Genomic DNA, 20,532 nt, shown 5'->3' with positions numbered 1-20,532 from the left:
ATCTGTTTCTTTTGCTTCTGATCCTGACAAGACCCACTCATCAAAACCATGACTGGCTGTGTCCTCCCTATCAAGGAGGAAGGCTTCGCAGGCCCTCCTCTGTGCTCCAAGACCCTTCGAGCACAGCCCGACCCCAGCACCAGGCCCATCTGTAGCACTCCTCTGAAGTCCACTGCTCTTACCAGGCTATGAGCTCTCCGTGAGAGGAGGAAAGAGCTCCTTTGTGCATTACTGTGTTCCCGGCCAAAAATGCTTTTCAATACATGAAGAGGACACTTTCCAAGGATTCCAGAGAGGAATCTTAGCCTCGGAAGAGCAATGGGAGGCAGTGAGCACACACTTTCATCCAAGGGGCGGGGGGTGTGCAGTGTACAGGGGGATGGAGGGAGGGAGGGAGGGAGAGAAAGGAAAACCAAAGCTGGTAATCTAATGAGCTTGTGCTACTGTCAATATGAAGACTGGAAATTGGATTGAGATCTCCCAAATTCCAAGCTGGACCTAGTTCTAGGGCCCTACACTATACATATCATGCTAAAAAGACAAGAACAAAGGAGTCTGCTCTTTCTCCTCCCCTGGCCCTGACGTGGGTTTCAACAGCCAGATCCTACTCACACGAGCTGCCAGAATCAATACAGGGAGTGGTTCCTGGGGAAGCACCAACCTTTGCTTCTCTGATTACAAGCAAGGGGTCCATCAAATACACCCCTGAGGTCCAGAGGACCCTGCTTATAAGTTAAAAGGGAAGACGTCTTTTTGAGCCTTTAAAATACATGTCAGATTTAAAGTAATCATCAAAAGGTAAATCTGTTTTAAAAAGCACCAAGCTTACTCAGAAGGAGCAAGGAATTCTCCCCTCCCTTGCGTGAGAGGTCAAGGCTCTCCAGTCTGGGGGCAGCTGAGGCCTTTACAACCCCCACAGCAATGTGAGAAACAAGCAGCCTGCTGTTGATTTAGGACAGAAAAACAAACACTTAGCATCTTCCGTAGCCTCTGCCAGCAGCGACTTCTAAAATTGCTGGACCATGGAGCGAACCGTGTCCTGACTGCCAGAGACACTGTTCTAAAATGCAAACAGCACCACCCACGGTCTTTCTGTCTTAAGTGCGCTGCCTGCCCAGGTGCCGGCTGTCCTCCCCTCCTGGGCACAGGCAGGAACTGTGCCTTGGTCTTATGTGTGATGACCCCAGGACCAGACAGTAGACAGTGAATATTACTGAATCGACGAATGAAATGTCAATTACTACCCACTCTCTAAAATAAAATACAATCCTCTCAAAATGGCTCCCCATAACCTGGCCTCCGCCACCTTTCCACCCATGTCTTTGGCTGGAATGTTCTGAGTCACCTGCAGCTTCCCAAAGACATTACCCCTCTGCACATGTTTGGACTTCTCTTTTCATTGGTTTTTCTTTCTGACCAGCTCCCTGCCACCTCTGCCTCAACCAAGCCCAGGTATGATCTCCGTGACCCCCATCTCACCCCCGTTTTGCGCTCACCAGAATACCTGTTGTTTGATTACTTCCTATAATCAACCATTAGTTTACTTTTCTCTTTTGCTTGTCAGTGAGGCTCTTAAAAATGAGAACATGCCTGGGCACATGAGAGAGACTCAAAAAAGTGGAGCAAAACCAGTGGAGGAGGGAGGAGGAAACAAGGACCCTCAGATATAAGTGGATCAAAAGCTGAGCTTGAAGGCCACGGTGGGGCAGCGGGGGGAGGCAGGCCGTGGCTCTGGGGCGCCTGCTCCACTGCAACAATGCGCATGACGCCGCTCTGCCAAGGAGTGTGGGCCACAGGCTTCCCTGGGGCTGTCCTTTCCTTGCAGGGGTTGAAGCTTCCCTTCTTCCTTCCAGTTGTTTTCAACGTAAGTTTACTGAAGCTCCTCTAGGGACTACCCTGGAGGTGGGTTTGGGGTATCACAGAAGGGAGAGTGAGCAGGTAGGATGAGGGCTTATTTACCTGTTTAATAACTGCTTGTTTACTTGCTTAATAACCTGGATTTCAGTACAAGCTTTTCGTAGAGGCAAAGTTTGAAAACCACTGCCTTACTCTTGCTCTCGTTCTATGGGGAGCAACTGCGAGGGCAAACACAACCGTGCCGTCTCGCGGCTGTTCAGGCCCGGCCGTCCCTCCAGCGAGCCTGGGGTGGGCTCCGGGACACCTTGTCTGTGAGCCCAGCCCTTTACCTTTATTGTCAGCGGCGATGAACCCGAGGATGTTCTCATGGCGAAGCATGACTGTCTGGTATATTTCTGCTTCCCGGAACCAAGACCGTTCCTCCCGAGAAGAGAATATTTTCACAGCCACATCACCGCCCCGCCAGCGGCCACGCCACACTTCTCCAAACCGGCCCTTGCCAATAATTTCCTGTAGAACGATGGTCCGGGCCACTGTGCGCTGGACAAAAAGGGGTAACCCTGGGGACCAAAGGAGGGAAAGAAAGCCGACATTGCATACATTTGCTGAACTTTGCAACTCCCACTCTCACTGCCACGCTGGAGAAGCCCTTCATGAAGCGCCTCCATGCTACAGCGGTCCACTGACCACGGAGAGCTCGGGAGCCCCGACGGGAAGTGCATGTGATTAGCTGCTCCTCATCTACGCGGGCTCTCCTCCCAGCTAGTATGGACGACAGATCTGAATGTAACTGTCTAGCCGGATTTACTAACTCTTCAGCCAGCCTCCTGTGGGCCAGGCCACCCACAGCCGCTTTATGTGGAAGAAGAGCAAAGTCAAGGGGTTGAGTGAGCAGAGCGCCTCTGGCTGCTCTGCTCAGTGGCCACTAGAGGGCAGTGCTGCGTGACCCATGAAAGCCAACCCGAGCTCAGGGCACACCAAGTTCCCACCACTCTCCAAAGGGATCAGGGTTCTGCTCACAAGAGCTCCAGATGCAGCAGGACTGGGGGTGGGGGGACGACTGCCCAGGCTGGTTCTCAGATTAATTTCACTGTCTTTATAGGACTCATTTATCACCTCATTTGATCCATGCAAGGAGTGTCTCCCTCCCTCTCCAGTCAGCTCCACCATCGGGACTAACTTTCTCCCTCTCCTTGACTGAACAAATCAAAGTGTTATCAACCCCCAAGCTGTTTACTGCATGTTTACTATGCATGAGGCACTTGCATAAATGACCTCATTTCCTCACAACCACCCATAAGGTAGGTATTATTATTATTGTGCCCATTTTACAAATGAGAAAACTAAGCCTCAAAGGGGAAGGTTAAGTTATTTACTGGAATTCACACAAGCTGTAAATGGCAAAGCACATAAGACTGACTCCAAAGTTTATACCTGTAACTCCCACAGCACAGAGCCGCCAAATGCTTCTCAATCTGGCCCCCTCCTCTCCCGGCCCTCCTGACCTGTTCTAACCACCTCTGGAAGACTTCCAGCGGTCTCTCTGCCTCCCCTCTGACCTGGCTCGCCCCACACACCCTGCACAGCCAGCCTCACCCTGCCCTCCCTAACAGGGGGCTGAGAGATGGATGAATTCACCCTCCACACCACTGCCAGAATTCTTTCCGCAGGAAAACATGAGCACACGCTTTCTCACACGACAGCCTTCGGTAGCTGCCTCTCCCCTCATCAGACAAAGCACAGCCCAAGCGTTTTCCCACCAGGGCCTGGACAACAAGCCGGCCTCTGGATCATTCCCTGAACACTCAGTGAACATTTGTGTCTTTTTGTCCTCTCGCTCGAGGGTTTTCCGGTGGCCTGGAACGTTTACTGCCCTCTTCCCACTCTCAAAACTTTCAACGCAGGACCCCTTCAAACACGACCTCCTCTGTGAGATCCTTCCCCACAATCTCTTCTATCCAGTCCCGGCTCGGCCTCTTGCTCATCTTGTTTACCCTGTATCACCCACAGGATGCTCAACACAAACTTGTTAGTGTGAACTGAAAGTTACACAAGCAGCAAAGACTTATTACTTTAAGGCCACAGGATTAAAACCCCAGCACCTTGGAAGCTTTGCATATTCTGAATTAAGAGTGGACTAAACCAACCAGAGAGAAACAGTTACTCATCATTTCACTCCAGATGACAGAGAAACCACCCTGGACCTGCCCTCGACTTGGCTAATCCCGATCTTAAAAAAAGACTCCAGAAAACCTGAGCGACCCTCCTCCATCAGCAAATCAAGTCACAGAGCCAGTCAGTCCTAACCACTGCCCTACCCTCTTTCAGCAAAGAACAAGCCATATATTTTCTCTCTTCCTAAAAATATGCAGCTTTTAAATATATCCATCATCTTGGCACTTTCTACTGCAGAGCTTAATAAAGGCAAAACCACGGAAATTCAGAAGATGTCAGAGCTCAAAGTATTCCTGTGCTCAAGAAGGGATGTCTGGCCATGACTGATGGCGTAATTTCCCCACAGAAGGGTCTGTCATGGGCTGAAAAAACATACACCAACACACGTGGGACTCTCACGGACTCGAGCCTCTAAGTCTGAGTTAGAATGGCAACAGCGGCCTTTGTATCCACATTTTCCCCCATAGGGACAGAATAGCACTGTCACTAAAATAATTATTTATCTTCCTAAAAAGACTGCTTTGTACTCACAGCCACATCTACTAGCTAGCTCAGCTCTACCCTCAGACTGGAACCACCCAACGGCCCTTACCCTAAGTTCTAGCCTCACGTCGAGGTCCACCTAAGAAAGGCTCGGTCACTGACAGGCAGCTCCAGAAGTGGTGCTGACGCCATGCTGGAAGCCCTGGCTGCTCTTCTTTCAACTGCCACCATAAACCCTTGGGCAACTGGTACGAGTCAATGATTTACCCAACCCCAGCTCTCTGGCCTTACTCGGTGTCCTCAAACTCCCCTTGCGGTTGCTCACAGATCAATGATTAGCTGCCACCACCTCACAGGAACCCGGCACACTCCAGTTTCTCCAAAGGGGCCCTGACACTGAGCACTCTGCTGCTCAGGCGGAACCAGGTGAATTTTAATAGCTGCATGGTTACAAGACTTGAAGAGAGGCAGGGACTCTGGAAGGGAGAGTTTTGCAGCTCATGCTTGGAATTCCAGAGAATGAGAGATTTTCTGTGAACCCCATCATCTTATTACGTGTCAAGACTCCTAAAGAAGGGGAATTCTGAAAGCACATGGCCAGCCTTCTTCCTGAACGTTCCATCGTGCTGGGAGGCAGCGAGGAAGGCTAACGGCCGGCACGAGGCCTGAAGAGGCAGTACCTGAGCCAGACCCTGACGTGGAGAGGTCGTAGACCAGGTCCTGGAGCGTCTTGTCCTTGGAGAGACACATCTCACACGAGGGGTCCTCCATGTCCAGCCTCTGGCGGTTGTGATAGACGCGCTGATGATAGTTAATGACGAGGAAAACAATGATGATGATGAGAAAGAGGAGGAACACTGGGCCGGCAATAATGCCCACCAGCTCCACGGGCCCCCACATGGAGGGGTGCTCAGGCTCCTTGAGGTGACCTGGGGCAGGTGAGAGAGGAGAGGGCAAGAAGAGAGTGAGAACGTGGGACCGCCAAGGCCACCCTCTCCCGGGCTTCTCCATCCAGGTGGAGATGCCCCCTTCCTCTCCCCGCTCTTTGGCCTCACTGGGCTGGTGGATCTGTCTGGATGCTCTCACATGCCAGCCTCTCGAGTTATGGCACCCGCTGCAGCCTGCTTGGTCATTTCATAGCGTTTCATGGTGTCTTCCCACCCCCATGCCCCAGGCACACACCAGGTTCTGCTCCTCCATTGTGACGGCCTCCTGAAGCTCAACTTGGTCTCTCCCCGCCTCCTCAGATCTCCCCAGTCACGCCTCTTTAAGTGGCGGACCTGTGAAGGCTGGTGTCTACCACTCCCCAGCTTAGAGCGCCATCCTTCCTGCCTCAAGTTCCTCTTCCCATTTTGCCATCACCATCACATGGCTTATGGGCTGCCTCCTCCGGGATCACCCCAGACCCTCCCATGGGGATCTCTGGCTGGCTCTCCCACTCCCCACCAGCTGCCGATGGCTCCTCAGCCACGACCCAAAACGTGGCTTTCACCTCTGTGGTGCACTCGACAAGTCTCTCCCCCTTTCCTGGGATCTACAGACCAGAATTGGGAGGAATGCCCTCCCATGTCACCTCAGGGAGCATCCAAAAGGCGCCTTCACCTAGCCTCCAACGAAGGGGCGGGGGCATAGTAGAGAAGGGTGAAATGACAGGGGTGCCCTACCTCCACGACGAGCCAATAGTCCAACAAGGGTGTCCACTCACCGCTGGGCACCCTCAGGTCGATCTTGTTGCAGAAGTCGGTGTAGCAGCAGTGCGTGTTGCGCAAGTCCTCAGAGCTCAGGCAGTAGAAGGGCTTCCCGGCAGGGACCAGCTCCACTTTGGGGATGCAGGTGCGCACGTGGTGCTCCATCCCGTCCAGGTTGAAAATGGAGACCATGCAGGCCCCATCCGTCTCACACGTGTAGTTGGCTTGGAGGCAGCTGGTGCACGCACACAACAGAGCTGTGGGGAATTTGGAAGTGGACACTGACGTCAGTGTGAGGTCTTAGCCTAGGTCCTCCTCTGGAGTTAGAATACAATCCCCTAGCACACTCTCAGTTCCAAAACAAGGTGCTTTTTACAGGGATGGGGCCAGAGATGATGTCGTCAGGGGAAGCCCAACCTTTTCACCTGTCTATTCAGATCACAGACAAGGCTTTCTGCTCCGCCACACCCCACCCCCCCCCCCATTTTCCTCTAATTGCTCTAGTTTATGTCTTCAAGAAACAAAGAAACTGCCTTTTTAACTCTGCTTTAGACTGTTATATGTTGTTGTTGTTTAGTAGCTAGGTTGTGTCTGACTTTGTGACCCCATGGACTGTAGTCTGCCAGACTCCTCTCTGTGGGATTTCCCAGGCAAGAATACTGGAGTGGGTTGCCATTTCCTTCTCCAGGGAATCTCCCTGACCCAGGGATTGAACCCGTGTCTCTTTCATCAGCAGGTGGATTCTTTACCACTGCACCACTGGGAGGAGGAGGGCTGCTTTAGACTTAGACTTACTTTAAAAAACTGTCTTGTGGCTAGGAAAAGGGTTTTCTTTTGAATTTCGACGTCTAAAGATAAGAGCAAAGCACGGTCCCCTGGGAGACAAGAGGGCCCCTCCCCCACACACTGCTTCCAGCACCACCGCTTCCTTGAGCCATCTTCAACCCCATCTCCCTTCTCTGCACCAGAAACGCCTACAGTTTCCTGAATGCAGTGTGCATGCTCTCTCACACAGGGTTTTGCTGCAATGGTTTTTTCCTGGCTAATTCTTACAAGTTCTTTAAAATTCAGCTTAAACGTCACTTCCTTTGATAAGCTTCCCCTGACTGGTCCAACAACCTCTTCCTCCCTTTCGTTCCCAGCAGGTACCCCTTTCAAGAGGGGCAAAAAGAACACCCTCCAAAGAGGGTAATATTAGTGCCTACTTCATACAGTCATTGTGAGGATTAAATAAGCTAATGCACAGAATGGATGCAGGCTATGTTGCTTTAGTAGTGTGTGACTCTTTGCAACCCTGTGGATTGTAGCCCGCCAGGCTCCCCTGTCCATGGGATTTCCCAGGCAAGAATATTGGAGTGGGTTGCCATGCCCTTTTCCAGATCTTCCCAATCCAGGGACTGAACTCGCGTTTCTTATGTCTCCTGTGCTGGCAAGCAGGTTCTTTACCACTAGTGCCATCTGGGAAGCCAACGTATAGAAAGTACTCAATAAATCTACCCACTCTGAAAGGGCCTTGGATATCATCACTTAAAAAGTGATATATATATATATATATATTCCACCACCCCCCCCCCCAAATAGATAGTATACGCAATCATCTCTGGGACTAACAAGTTTGGCTGGGTGTGTATTATCCCTAAGTGTGCACTGTTGACAGGAAATTACTGTAAATGAATTTGGTGCCTCTGAAAGTCAGTTCAGCAGTCCTGGAATCTGAAATCCTTTATTTATCCATCTAACAGGAATAGCACAGACAGCAGCAGCTGGTTCTCCCCAGCACTGCCTCCCAGGAGCCTAACCCAGCCCTGACCTCTGGGGATGGGTAGGAGAACGGCTCGACCCACCAGGGTCCCGAGGCTGGGGCTCACGGGGCTGCACACAGCACTCACCCATCAGGGATGCAAGTGGAAGGGGCACCCGAGTCCCCGGCTGGACACTACGCGCATACTATCTGGATACCAAGAGGGAACATATTCAAACTATGGCCCTTGGAGAAGAGTCATTTATGACCAGTCCCGTGAAAAACTATCCTGTTGTAACTCACCCCTTTCGGCTGTAAACAGTCTATCTTTGTCTCTTCCTCTAAAACACTGAAAGGCATCTCCTGGCCTTTCAAATCCAAAGACAGAATAGAAATATCTCTGGGTCCAACTCCTCATTCCGGCAGGCTTTCTGTAAACGACACGATCCTCACCATCCCCATCAAGGAAATAAAGGAGAGCGACCTCGGATAGGTACTCGGACAGCGTGGATCTTCACCTCACGGCCTGCGGGATATTTTTTTTTTCCCCCCACAGCGTTTGATCAGAGCCCTTTCTTCTGGGAGAAATTCCAAGACACGCAGCTCTCTACTGAAGGGCTTGGGGAGTGTTGTATTTTAAAGGCAGGAAGTTTAAAGCAGGTACCCTTTAGACTAGGATCCCAAACACAAAAGGAATTTTAAAAGTAAATTCCTTCAAAATGTCATTCTTCTTGCTGACTGAAATTTACTTCTGCAACTCTCAGAACACTCAGCCCAAACCCCTTTGACTCATGCTGGAGTCCTGCCTACTCATCAGCGAGCTCGAACGCCCATTCCTCTCTCTGTCAATGGGGACATTCAGGCACAAAAGGGGTCCCCGTGGCATGCACACCTCTCAACACACGCGCCCCGACGGCCGGCTGGGGATGAGCACAGTCTCGGGGCTATTTTCGGAAGCCAGAAGGGAAAGTGAACGACTCCCAGAGGGCTATTCTGAGCACAGTGGGACACGCGGGCCAGACCCGCGGCCGCCTCTGGAAAAGCAGCTCCCTTCAGAGTCTGTCAGTTAGCAGCCGGGGAAGCAGAGCCCCTGCTCCCAGACATGCGCTCCCCTTTCCCTGGTTCATGGCCTCTTTCACAGTGATTCATCCTGGAGGACGAGCACACCCACACGTGGCTCATTATTTTTGGGAAGTACTTAAACAATCTTGGTGTAAGACAGGAAAGAACAAAAGTGGTGAAATCTATGCTAGACGGGACGAAGAACGGAACTGGGAGCGGGGCCATGCGGCTTTGTGATAAGGGATTGGGCAAGTCCCTGACTCTATCTGGGCCTCGGCAGCCCAGCCAGAAAATACCATTTATGTGACAGAGACCGTCTGAAGATCAGCCCACATCTGCCGAGTGCTGTTGGTCCTCTGACAAGGCTGCCTACATCTGTGTACAGGTTTACTTTATACCAAGGGAGTGAGAAGTCTGAAAAGGGTATTTTTGAGATAGCCATCACCACTGCCCACGCCCCTGTGAGGTTTCTGTTACTCTCTCTAGAGCCACAGCAGGGGAGCATGGCAGGAGCAGGTCACACAGACCCAGGGCTCAAACACCAGCTCTATCAGTCACATGACCTTGAACGAGTCAGTAACCTTTCTGCACCCCAGCTGCCTAATCTGAAAAGTGGGGCTGTTAATTACCTCACAGGACTATGTAAGAATTACATGAAATAAGAGATTTACGAGCCAACTCAGTGGAAAAGATCCTGAGGCTGCGAAAGATTGAGGACAGGAAGAGAAGGGGGTGACAGAGGATGAGATGGTTGGATGGCATCACCGACTCAATGGACATGAGTGTGAGCAAACTCTGGGAGATGGTGAAGGACAAGGATGCTGCAGTTCACGGGGGTTGCAAAGAGTAGGACATAACAACTGAACAATAATGAGACTTAAAAAATGCGAAGCAAATAGGTATTCAATAAATTTTAATCACTCCCTTCAGTGTAAAACTCAAGTAAACACATTCATGTATGACATGTCTCTCTAACCACTAATTAGGAAGTGCCAGGTTACAGCAAGACCACAGCAAGGAACTGCTGTTTGAGTCTCAGCTCTGCCAGTAACTAGTTGCGTGGTTTTGGGCAACTCATTTTAACCTTCCTGAACATCATTTTCCTCATCATTAACCAGAAAGAAGGGGCTGAACCAGATAAGCTCCAAAATCCTCCAGCTGAAATCTGAATCTAGTTTGTTTTTAAATTCACATTGCTTGGATCACTGATTCAACACTGGGAAGTTCTGCTTTAATTCCATATACCTTTTTCTGAACTTTAAAGAAAGACTAGTCTTAATCATTTTTTTTTAACATTTTTTTCTTTACTGGTGGGCTTAGTTGCCCCGTGGCATGTGCCATCTTAGTTCCCCAACCTGGGATCGAACCCACATCCCCTGTATTGCAAGGCAGACTCTTAACCACTGGACCATCAGGGAAGACCCAAAAAAGACTGGTCTCTAAATTGTCTTCTGTTAATATTCATTTTTCATTGAAACGAAGTGATCATAAAAGTATAAAAACATCTGAATTATGGGATTCTCTGGCAATCCAGTGGTTAGGACTCTGCACTTTACTGCCATGGGCCCAGGTTTCATCCCTGGTCAGGGAACTAAGCTCCAGCAAGCCATGTGGCATGGCCAAAAAAAAAAACATCTGAATTTACTAAAACTTTTCTAGTACACTAAATCACAAATTTAGCTTTTGATTTCTTTGAAAAACTAAATCTGGACTACTGATAACAGCCATTTATAATCTGTTTCATAGTGACTCATCAGGTGAAATCAGCCTACACACATGTACACAAACAGTACATACCTAACACGCTCCGTGTTCCTGACCAAAGCGTTAGAAATAACACAATTAGGAAACCCAGTCACAGAGGAGTCACAAAAGCAGGTTAAAAGTGGTCAGAGTGAAACTCTCACTAGCATAGCATTTTGATATGAACAAGTTAGTCAAACCTGAACTAAAGACATTACGGCAGGATTTGAACGTGTTTTCAAAGTATGATGAGAAGGTGGTCTGTGGTAGAATATCAAAGCAAATTTAATTTGGGAGAGAGGCTGTGTCTGGAGGAAGGCTGACAAGTCCCGACTTGGGCAGACTCTGTCTCGCTGCATATTATGGAGCCGCTAAAACACTGGGTCTGAGCAAAGACAGCCCCACGCAGGCCCCTCTCTCCTGCCCACGGCATACTCTGGAGGACACTCAGTCAAGGCTGTTGTCCCAACAACTAGAAATTCCCAAGAACCAAGTGGCTAAACTCACTGCCCATCAGCCCACATCACCAGCGGACAGGGTGTGGGAGGGGCAAGGTGGAGGCACCAACCTCAGAAGGTAAGAGGCAGCCGCAGAACACACACATTCGTCCTGGTACACGAAGGTTCATGATGTTTTAAAGCTACAGCATCTATGATTTTTGGCTTATACGTGTGTGTGTGTGTGTGTGTGTGTGTGTGTGTGTACACACATACACATATACTCCTTGGGGATGGTAAGTTTCATCAGTTTAGGATGGCACATTGTCCTGTTTAGGGATACTAAACCTGCCTCTTCCAAACTTCACTGGGTAACCTTCTAGTTCCACAAGAGTTAAGATTTGGCGCCCAAATCAGCCTGTGCCCCCTCTCCTCTTACTCTTCATGACTTCACAACTTGATCATCGCTGCGTCTGAGCCCTCCTCTTTCCAGATGACAGCATCCATCACACAGCCCAAACTGATGAGAACAGCCTATTACAACCTGTGATCTTTTTAATTATTCTTCCTTGGACCATATCCAAACTCCCTAGAGCTTTCTTGGGATAGAACAAAGACCACAATTCTACACAACTCTGTGACCCTGAAAAGCCAAGATGATCCTGGGAGAGGGAAAAGAAAGAGAACAAAGTTTGAGGACTCACATTACCTGATTCAAACTTACTACAAAGCTACAGCTATCAGAACAGTATGAACTGGCCTAAGTGCAGACTATAAATCAATGAAACAGAAATGAGAGTCCAGAAACAGATCTATATATCATCAACTGATTTTCCACAAGACTGTCTAAAACATTTTGGAGGTGGGAAGACTAGTCTTCAACAAACAGAAATCCACATGCAAAAGAATGAAGTCAGACCCTTCACACCACACACCAAGATTAATTAATTTAAGTTATTACACAATGTAAGTAATGTAATTAATTCAATGTAAGTCAAAGACCAAAATATAAGAGCTAAAGTTTATATTCTAAAATTTTTTAAATGAAAATAAGGGTAAATCTTCATGACCTTGGATTTGGCAATGGGCTCCTAGATATGACAGCTAAAACACAAGCAACAAAAGAAAAATAGATGAACTGGCCTTCACCAAATTAAAAAACTTTTGTGTCTCAAAGGATAATATCAAGACAGTGTGAAGAGAACCTACAGAATGAGAGAAAATATTCAAAAATCATGCATCTAATAACGGTCTTGCATCCAGAATGTGTAAAGAACTCACTCTTAAAACTTGATGACAAAAAATAATTTTAAAATGAGCAAATGATTTGAATGGACCTTTCTCCAAAAAAAGATATACAAATGACCAAAAAGTACATGAAAAGATGGTCAACATCATATCAAATGCAAATGAATGTCAAATTCAAATGTAAACCAAAACCACATATAACCAAATGTGGTGTTTTAGTGACTTTCTGATAATGTACAGTTTTTTGGTGAATTTATATTTCTTTCTATATTTTTAGGACCAATCTCATTTTTAATAAGGTAAAAAAAGAGGGGGGAAAAAAACTAGAGAAAAAACTTCTGTTTTTGCCATGTAATGTCCCAAGAGTGCATCTGTAGAAAAGTGCTTGTCAGCTAAAAAAAAATTACATTTGATAGAAAAACAAAAACAAACAGAAACCAAACCACAATGAGATACCACTTTACACCCACTAGGAAGGCCATAAGAAAATGCTGGTGCAGATTCAGAGAGAACTGGAGCTCTACACACTGAGAGGAGCATCGCACACGGGTACAGGTCCTGTACGGAGAAAACAGCCTGGTGGCTCCTCAGTAGGCTAAACACTGAATCACCATATAACCTGGCAATTCCACGCCCAGTGCAATATAATCCACAAGAATGAAAGCAAGCGTTTACACAAAACTTGTACACAAATCTTCCTAACAGCACCATTCACAACCATCAAAAGGTGGAAACCCAAATGTCCACTGAACAAAGAGTGGATAAACAAAATGTGGTACCCTCATCAGATGGAGTATTAGTCAGCTATAAAAAGGAATAAACTACTGATATTTACTACAGCGTGGATGAACTTTGAAAACATTATGTTAATTGAAAGAAGCCATGTATTGTACGAGTCCATTGATATTAAACATCCAGAAAGCATATTAGTGGTTATTATGGGCTGCAGAGGGGACAAGATAGGGAATGCTGGCTTTATGGGTTACTAGGTTGGTTTCCTTCAGGGTAAAGAAAAAGTTTCGGAACTAGAGAGGTGATGGTTTGCCTAACATCATGAAGGTACTTCATTGACTTATACACTTTAAAATGCCTAAAAATTGTTATACGTGTTTTACCACAGCTTTAAAAATACCATAAATCTCTAAAAAGCAGTATGTATAATACAGTCTCAACTACAGAACAAAACCAACAAAAACCCAACACATGCAGACCCCCCAAAATGAAGGTACAGTGTTGTTCTGTGTCCTTCCCAAGTCTGTAGGCTCTCTCATGTCCCAGGAACCCGTGAACTCCTAGAGGGGGGAACTAGAGTCCTTCTTGTCTTCATTTTCTCCCTGGTATCCAGCACAGTGCCCACACACAGCACTGTGCTTAATAAATCTCATTCAGCAGCTCTCAGCCTAGTGATCTGAGAGGGCAGGGGGCTCTGCCAGAGAGGACGTGCTTTTATCTGTTTCATATGTGCTGCCACATTTTCATTTTTGAAAGGTTTTTACTGCTTTAAGAAGACAGAAAAAAGAAAAAGTTGTTCAGTAACTACTGATCTAGACAACTGTCAAAATGTTTACGAAAACCCTGAATTGGGCTTAAAAATGGAGGTGTCTGGCACCACACTATACAAAGTAGAGGTAATGTCTGTTTCTCCAGAAAGGCTGGGGAGCCGACAACAGCACCAGGCAGGAAAGCCCTGCTGCACTGAAATAAAGTAATCGGTGCTATTGGTAACAGAGATTCGAGGTGCATTTTCGGTTTTCACAATCATCAAAATTAGACTGTAAAAATACACTAAAATAAAACAAAAACTCTCAAGTACCAAAGAGCCATAATGAAGTCCAATTTTACATGTGTAGCTGGTGGTACCCAAAAAGTGTACTGGTTAAAAGCACTTCTAGCTGACTTAATAAAGGAAGCTATTTGTATGAGAGAAAAAAAAAAAGCACAGATTTAACAATAAGACATTTGATAAGCTTGGTATTTAATTTCAATCTGGGAAAAGGTCTCAGAGTGGGGTTTGCGTAAGAGAAAGGTGTTTGAAAAGCCAGCTCCACACTGTATCTATTCTACAAACTGCCTTTCTGACATTCTACTTGGAGACAAACCCAACCCCAGAGAGCTGTTTAAACAAGTTCACCCCTAAGCCTCAGGTCTAGAGAATGAAAGCTTTGTTCTCACTCAAAAGAGATGTTTGATGTTTATGCTAAGGAGACCTGTCATTGCGACTTAATTTATGGCTGGCTATAAATGCCTGAGCATCCAGTAAGGGCCCACCTGCTGCCCAGGGGAATGTCAAGGTAAAGCTGGAAGGAGAGGCATCACTATGGCAGAGCATGTCCGGTGTTTCTGGGACCTAAGTGTACAAACTCAGCTGTCACATTCAGACTGTCTGCTAGCCACTTGGTATTTCTCCTTTACCCACAAGTTTATATTGACATGTACAACCTTCTGTTTTCTTTCTTTGTTATACTTAAACAGACACACTCCTGGCTCATTAGAGCAGGGGAGAGTATTTATCAGTGGTGTTTTGTATTTGCTTCCTGACCTACTTACTACACTACGATGTGTGGAGAGGTGACAGCGTACATCAGTTTTGAGAAGAGGGATAGGAATGGTTGTTTCAGACAACTAGGACAATGAAGGGAAAAAAATCAGCAAGGATGGAGAATAAAACTAACGAAGTTGAGGACTTCCCTGGTGGTCTGGTGGTTAAGATGCCATGCTTCCAGTGCCTCTACTGCAGGGGGCATGGGTTTGATCCCTGGCTGGGGAACTAAAATCCCACGTGCTGTGCGTGGCACAGCTGGGAAAAAAAAAAAAAACACACCAAAAACACCAAAAAACAACTAATGAGGTTGAGATCAAATTTATCTCAAGTAAAATGGGCAGGTAGTGGATTCAACAGAGATGAAGAGGTGAGGTAGAGATTATGACGTTCCCAGTAACGCACAAATGTCTGTGGCACTTTTGAGCGACTAGGATGAAAACTGTATATATAGGAGATATTGAAATTACAGCAGGACAGAACTGGAATTATTTACCTAGGATTTTGCTGAGAGGATGGAAAAGAAATGAATGAATTCAATTAAATTATTAAGTACCTAAAATACACAAGGCTCTGTGATAGAACAAGGACATATAAAGAAAATGTAAGACAGTTCCTAGGATCAACTTTCAGGGCGTAGAGGGTGGGAGAGTAGGAGAAGCAGAAAACTCTAAGCCAGTGTGAACCTCTATGTTACTGATAACGGACCAAAAGGAAAAGCAGAGAGGATGGGGTTACTGGCTGGGGGATAGTAGGAAGACAAAGCGGGTCCCACACTTGGAGGATGTTGGATTTGGCTGAGAAGGCCAAGACCAAGAAAAGCACAAGGCGTGTGAGGTCTAAAGTAAATGGGCAACAGGACAACAATGCCAGGGTTCTAGCCAGAGATAAGGGCAATGAGCGAGACTAGACCAGACTGCATGGATCGTGATGGCGGGCAAAGAGTCTGGAGTGGATCCTGGAGGCTGCATAAAGGTGACAGAGGCGGCGCACTCTCCAGGGCTGACCCCAGCGGCAGGATGGAAAGGCGGGGCGGGAGGAAAGCTACTTGAATAGTCACCACAGCTCACAGCAGAGTGCAGGATTGTGAGCATGGGCTGTGGAGTCAGACTTTAGGCCCGCTGCTTAACCTCTATGCCCCCGTTTTCTCACCTGTAAAATGGGGATGAGAGTGGCTCACAGAAGGGCTGTACAGAGTAAGCAAGGCAGCACAAACGCCCAGTATTACACTTGAGTAGATGGCGCACACTCAGGAAATCTGAGGGTTTTATTATTGCTGTCATCCTAGTGAATGAGAAGGGGCTGCGCTCTGGGTGGTTTTATGGTTGCTCTAACAAGCAGAAGTCATTTGCTCTAACAAGCAGAAGTCAATCTGTGCGCAAACTTCTTAATGGCAAGGACAGACAGATTCTTTCCTCAGTGTCCCCCTCAACACTGACCTTGAGGAGCTTGAGGAGTGCTTCCTAACATCTAGGGAGATGTTAAGAAAGAATACTGATTGAATCTGAATTTATCTACAGCAAGTGTAGAAAGTAATGTGCAAATGTACACCAAGACAATACATGACGATCTGGGGACAGAGGCGCTCAACACAAAGAATACTTTTTAAAAAAATAAAAATCCCTCAAGTCACAAATTCCTCAACATATCAAAATCATTTAAAGCATCCACAATCTTCTCTCTCCTCCAAACCTCACAATGTCTAGGAAAAGGTAACAGGGAGCAGCTGAAAGCCACATGTGGTCTCAGGACTTCTTTCCACATGTAAGTCCATCCACGGGATGGCAGGGTGACCCAGTCTCAAGGAGCCTCAAGCCTATCTTGGCGAGTGTGTTTATCCCTCAATCCTATTTTCCTTCTCCTCATATAACCATCTGACTCACCCCACATGCATTTTAAAAAGCAATACCTATTTACTATTTCAGTTTCTGTAGGTCAGAAGTCCAGGCACAGCCTGACTGATATTGGCTGGGGCTTTCTCATCTAGGGCTGGGACCTCTTTCAATCTCACTCATTGCTGGCAAACTTCAATGACCTGTGGATGAAGGACTATAAGGCCCCCCAACTGCCCTACTCGCTGATGGCCAGGGACCACTCCACTCCTAAAGCTGGCCTGCAATTCCTGGTCACGCGGCTCCCATGGGCAGTTCACATGTGAATGTTTACTTTCTCCCAAGCTAGTTGGGGCATCACTGCCTTCCTCTTCTGCAATCAGCTAGAAAATGCTCTGCATTCAAAGGGCCAGCTTGATTAGGTCAGGTCCACCATGACAGTGTGCCCATCTGAAGGTCAACTGATTTAAACCCTTCACAATACAGTTGACCCTTGAACAACTCAGGGGTTAGGGGAACTGACCGCTCGAGTCAAAAACCCACGGATAACTCAACAATCACCCCACTAGATCTGCAGTTCCGCATCCGTGAATTCTGCCAACCTTGTACTACATAGTACTGCACTCTAGTATTTACTGAAAAAAAAAAAAAAAAAAACCCACCCATGTATAAGTGGACCCATGCAGTTCAAACCGCGTTGCTCAAGGGTCAACTGTACCACCTTCATTCATATCTGAGTAACTGAGAACCGGTGTGTGTATACCTAAGGCTGGAAATCATGGGCAGAAGGGAGCAGTGGGGAGGACTGTGGTGGACAAAATCAGCTTGTACTTTGTTTCTTTATCATCTACTTCACCTGCCAGAAGGTGAGCTTCATGAGGGTAAGCATTTCCTCTCCTTTTACTTACTGGTGTATCTCTGCACCAGAACAGTGCCTGTGTTACAGGAACCTTTAGATCACCACAGCAGTTCTCAATATATGTATATATATATACCTGTTTATTCACAGGCTAGAAACAGGACTTATAACTGTATACATTACACTGGTACAGTGAAACCATCTAGGAGCCTGGGAACTCCACAGGAAGGATTTTCTCTCTGCCACAATCATTGCACTGCTTGAACAAAATACCGTCCATTTTCATCCTTCATGGATCCGTATTTGTGAATCTGTCCACTTGCTAAAATTTATTTGTAACCCCAAAATCAATACTCTCAGTGTTCATGGTCACTCACAGGTGAGCACAGAGGGGTGACAAATTTGAGTCACCTGGCACACACGTTCCCACGGAGGTTGAGTAAGAACGCTCTGGCTTGTTTCAGCCCTCATACTGTTAATATGTGTTCTTCTCATGGTATGTTCAGTGCCAAGCTTTCTGTCTTTTTGTGGTTTATGCTGGTGATTTCACTTTAAAACGGCCCCAAGAGTAGTGCGGAGACAGTGTCTAGTGTCCCCAGGTTCGAGAAGACAGTGACATGCCTTAGAGAAAATACATACACTGAACAAGCCTCATTCAGGAAGGCATTATAGTGCTGTGGGCCCTGAGCTCAACTTTAATGAATCAACCATATATATTAAATAATTTGTCTTTAAACAGAATCACAAACAACGTAAGGTGATGTGCTGACCAGCCGATGAAAGCACTGCAACCAGCAGCAGCAACGGCCCAGGATTTGCTAACCCAGTGTTCAACTGGGCTTCACAGAACAGTTACCGAAAATAAGGCCACTTGACTGCGTTAGCCCCATTTTACAGATCGAACAATGACGTGGACAGGGCTGTGCCGTGGCAGCCCCCGGCGCACTCCGGCACACCATCCTGTTTTATTTCCTTCACAGCACTCATGACTGATAACCGTGTTTACTCATTTATTTTCAGTCTGAGCCTCTGCAATCATAAGTTCCATGAGGAGTTAGGGATTTTTGTCCCTCTTGTTCCCTGTGGCCTCCTCGTGCCAAGAAGCATTCCAGGCACACACCCAACTAAATGAATAAAGAAACCTCCTATATGTAATTGTGTAAATATTAGAGTGATTGATACTTTAAAGGGAAAGGCAGTTACTTTCATTATGTTAAATTCAAAATATTTAGCAAGACAAATGAGGCTTCAGACTAAATGCAGAGAGAAAAAAGCCAAAAAGAACACCACAGCTGCCTGAGGTGGCACCGTGTGAGATGCCCTGCAAGCAGGTAAGACTGCCAGGGAGGCTGGTGGACCAAGACTACAGAGGAAGAAGAAAGCTACACTAGGAATGGTATTTACCCACGACTGAGAAGCTGGAGGGCAGAGAGAACAGGCGAGACCAGAGATGCTGCGTCCAGGCCCAGCTGCAGGCTGAACCATGTATGAGGCAGAGAAGCTGAGGACAGCAAACCCGAGAGGCGGGACAGGGGACTCCAGCGGGCCATGAGGCCCCCTGCAGAGTGACAGCCTGTAGGGGACTGCCTGCTCGGATCTTTCAAAGGTCTGGGCACTCCCAGGCCAGGTGGAACTGATGGGCTCCAGAGGCCCTCAGCACTTTCAGCATCAGAGGGGGCTGATGAGCAAGAGGACTCCAGGATTTTCTCCTCGTGAACACACAGAGGAAAATGAGGTAAGACCCTCTTACATCAACTCCTGCTGTAACAGACAAATAGCACAAGGGCTCGAGACAAAGAGGCGGAATTCCAGAATTAATGTTCACCGCGGCTCTGAGCAAAGACTGAACCGTAAACAATACGGATTTCAAAATTAAAACAAAAGCGCCACTTCAGTATTCTAATTTAACCTTCAAAAATAAAGACGATTTCAAGCACCGCGGCCTGAGAATTCCATTCCACCTCAACACCCTGTGCTCCTGAGTTATTATGAGAACAGGCTGAGGCTGCAACGCAATTCAACTCCTGTTCCAAAATGCAACAAGCAGCTTCAACAGGCCACGCTGGAAGAAGCAGCGCGCCTCATCGTCTCCTTGTCTCCTGATTCATATTTTGGTAGCAAGGTTACAATTAGCTCACCGGTGGCGAATAAACCTATTTATAACACAGCAGTCCACCTGAAAGACACAATCATCTAAAAAGGTTTTTAGAGGAAAACCAAGTGCAGCTTCTTCTTTTACTGACTGCAGATTTCCAAGGTCCTTTCGGATGAAGTCCTCAGTCTAACCTTCCTGTGTTCACAGGCACCATTCCGGCCACCTCTCTGCCTCCATGTTCTTATGTAACATTTACATAGTGCCATAAACATACCCAGAGTTGCGTAAGAATGAAAACGTTGCCAAACCAATAAAGCCTAAAGCAGGTCACTCCCTCCAGACTGTCTTTGATTAGCACAGGTATGCTGCCAGGTCTAGGATGTGAGGGCTTGTCAAGAGACAGAAATGAACTTGAGGAAATCTGAAAGGGGTCCACAAAAAAATGCAACAGAGAACAAATTAACCACAGTGTGACATGTGTTGCTTCTCTCAATCCCAGGAGCTACTCTCTGCCCCATAAGATAAAAAGTAACCCAACATTGCCTGTTCACTGAAGTCAGAAACTGTGTCTAAAAATACCACCCAGCCAACTGGCTGTCAGTAAGACAGTCTCACAAATGTCCCAATAAGAGAGACACAGACCAGTTCCTGACTTCATGGAGGCAAAACTGAGGCAGTCACAGAAAGGTGAAGTGCCTTACTCAAGGACAACCTGTCAGGGAGCAAAGTTCTGGGGCTGGAGAGCGGCCTCCTCCCCCCACCTGGCTCTAACC

At 47.2% G+C, this 20,532-nt stretch overlaps 1 protein-coding gene across 1 annotated transcript in view; it reads right to left on the bottom strand.

Annotated features, from left to right (window-relative positions):
• ACVR1B (activin A receptor type 1B) overlaps window positions 1–20,532 on the bottom strand; it is a 33,854-nt gene that overhangs the window by 10,299 nt on the left and 3,023 nt on the right. The window contains exons 2-4 of the mRNA XM_055583790.1: window positions 6,221–6,460; window positions 5,196–5,444; window positions 2,187–2,417 (exon numbers count right to left, since the gene is read on the bottom strand). Coding sequence (XP_055439765.1) covers window positions 2,187–2,417; window positions 5,196–5,444; window positions 6,221–6,460 — 720 coding nt within the window. The remainder of the gene's footprint in view (window positions 1–2,186; window positions 2,418–5,195; window positions 5,445–6,220; window positions 6,461–20,532) is intronic.

This window comes from Bubalus kerabau, chromosome 1 (assembly GCF_029407905.1).
Source record: "Bubalus kerabau isolate K-KA32 ecotype Philippines breed swamp buffalo chromosome 1, PCC_UOA_SB_1v2, whole genome shotgun sequence".
NCBI lineage: Eukaryota > Metazoa > Chordata > Mammalia > Artiodactyla > Bovidae > Bubalus > Bubalus kerabau.
This window is presented reverse-complemented; position numbering and strand designations above follow the sequence as displayed.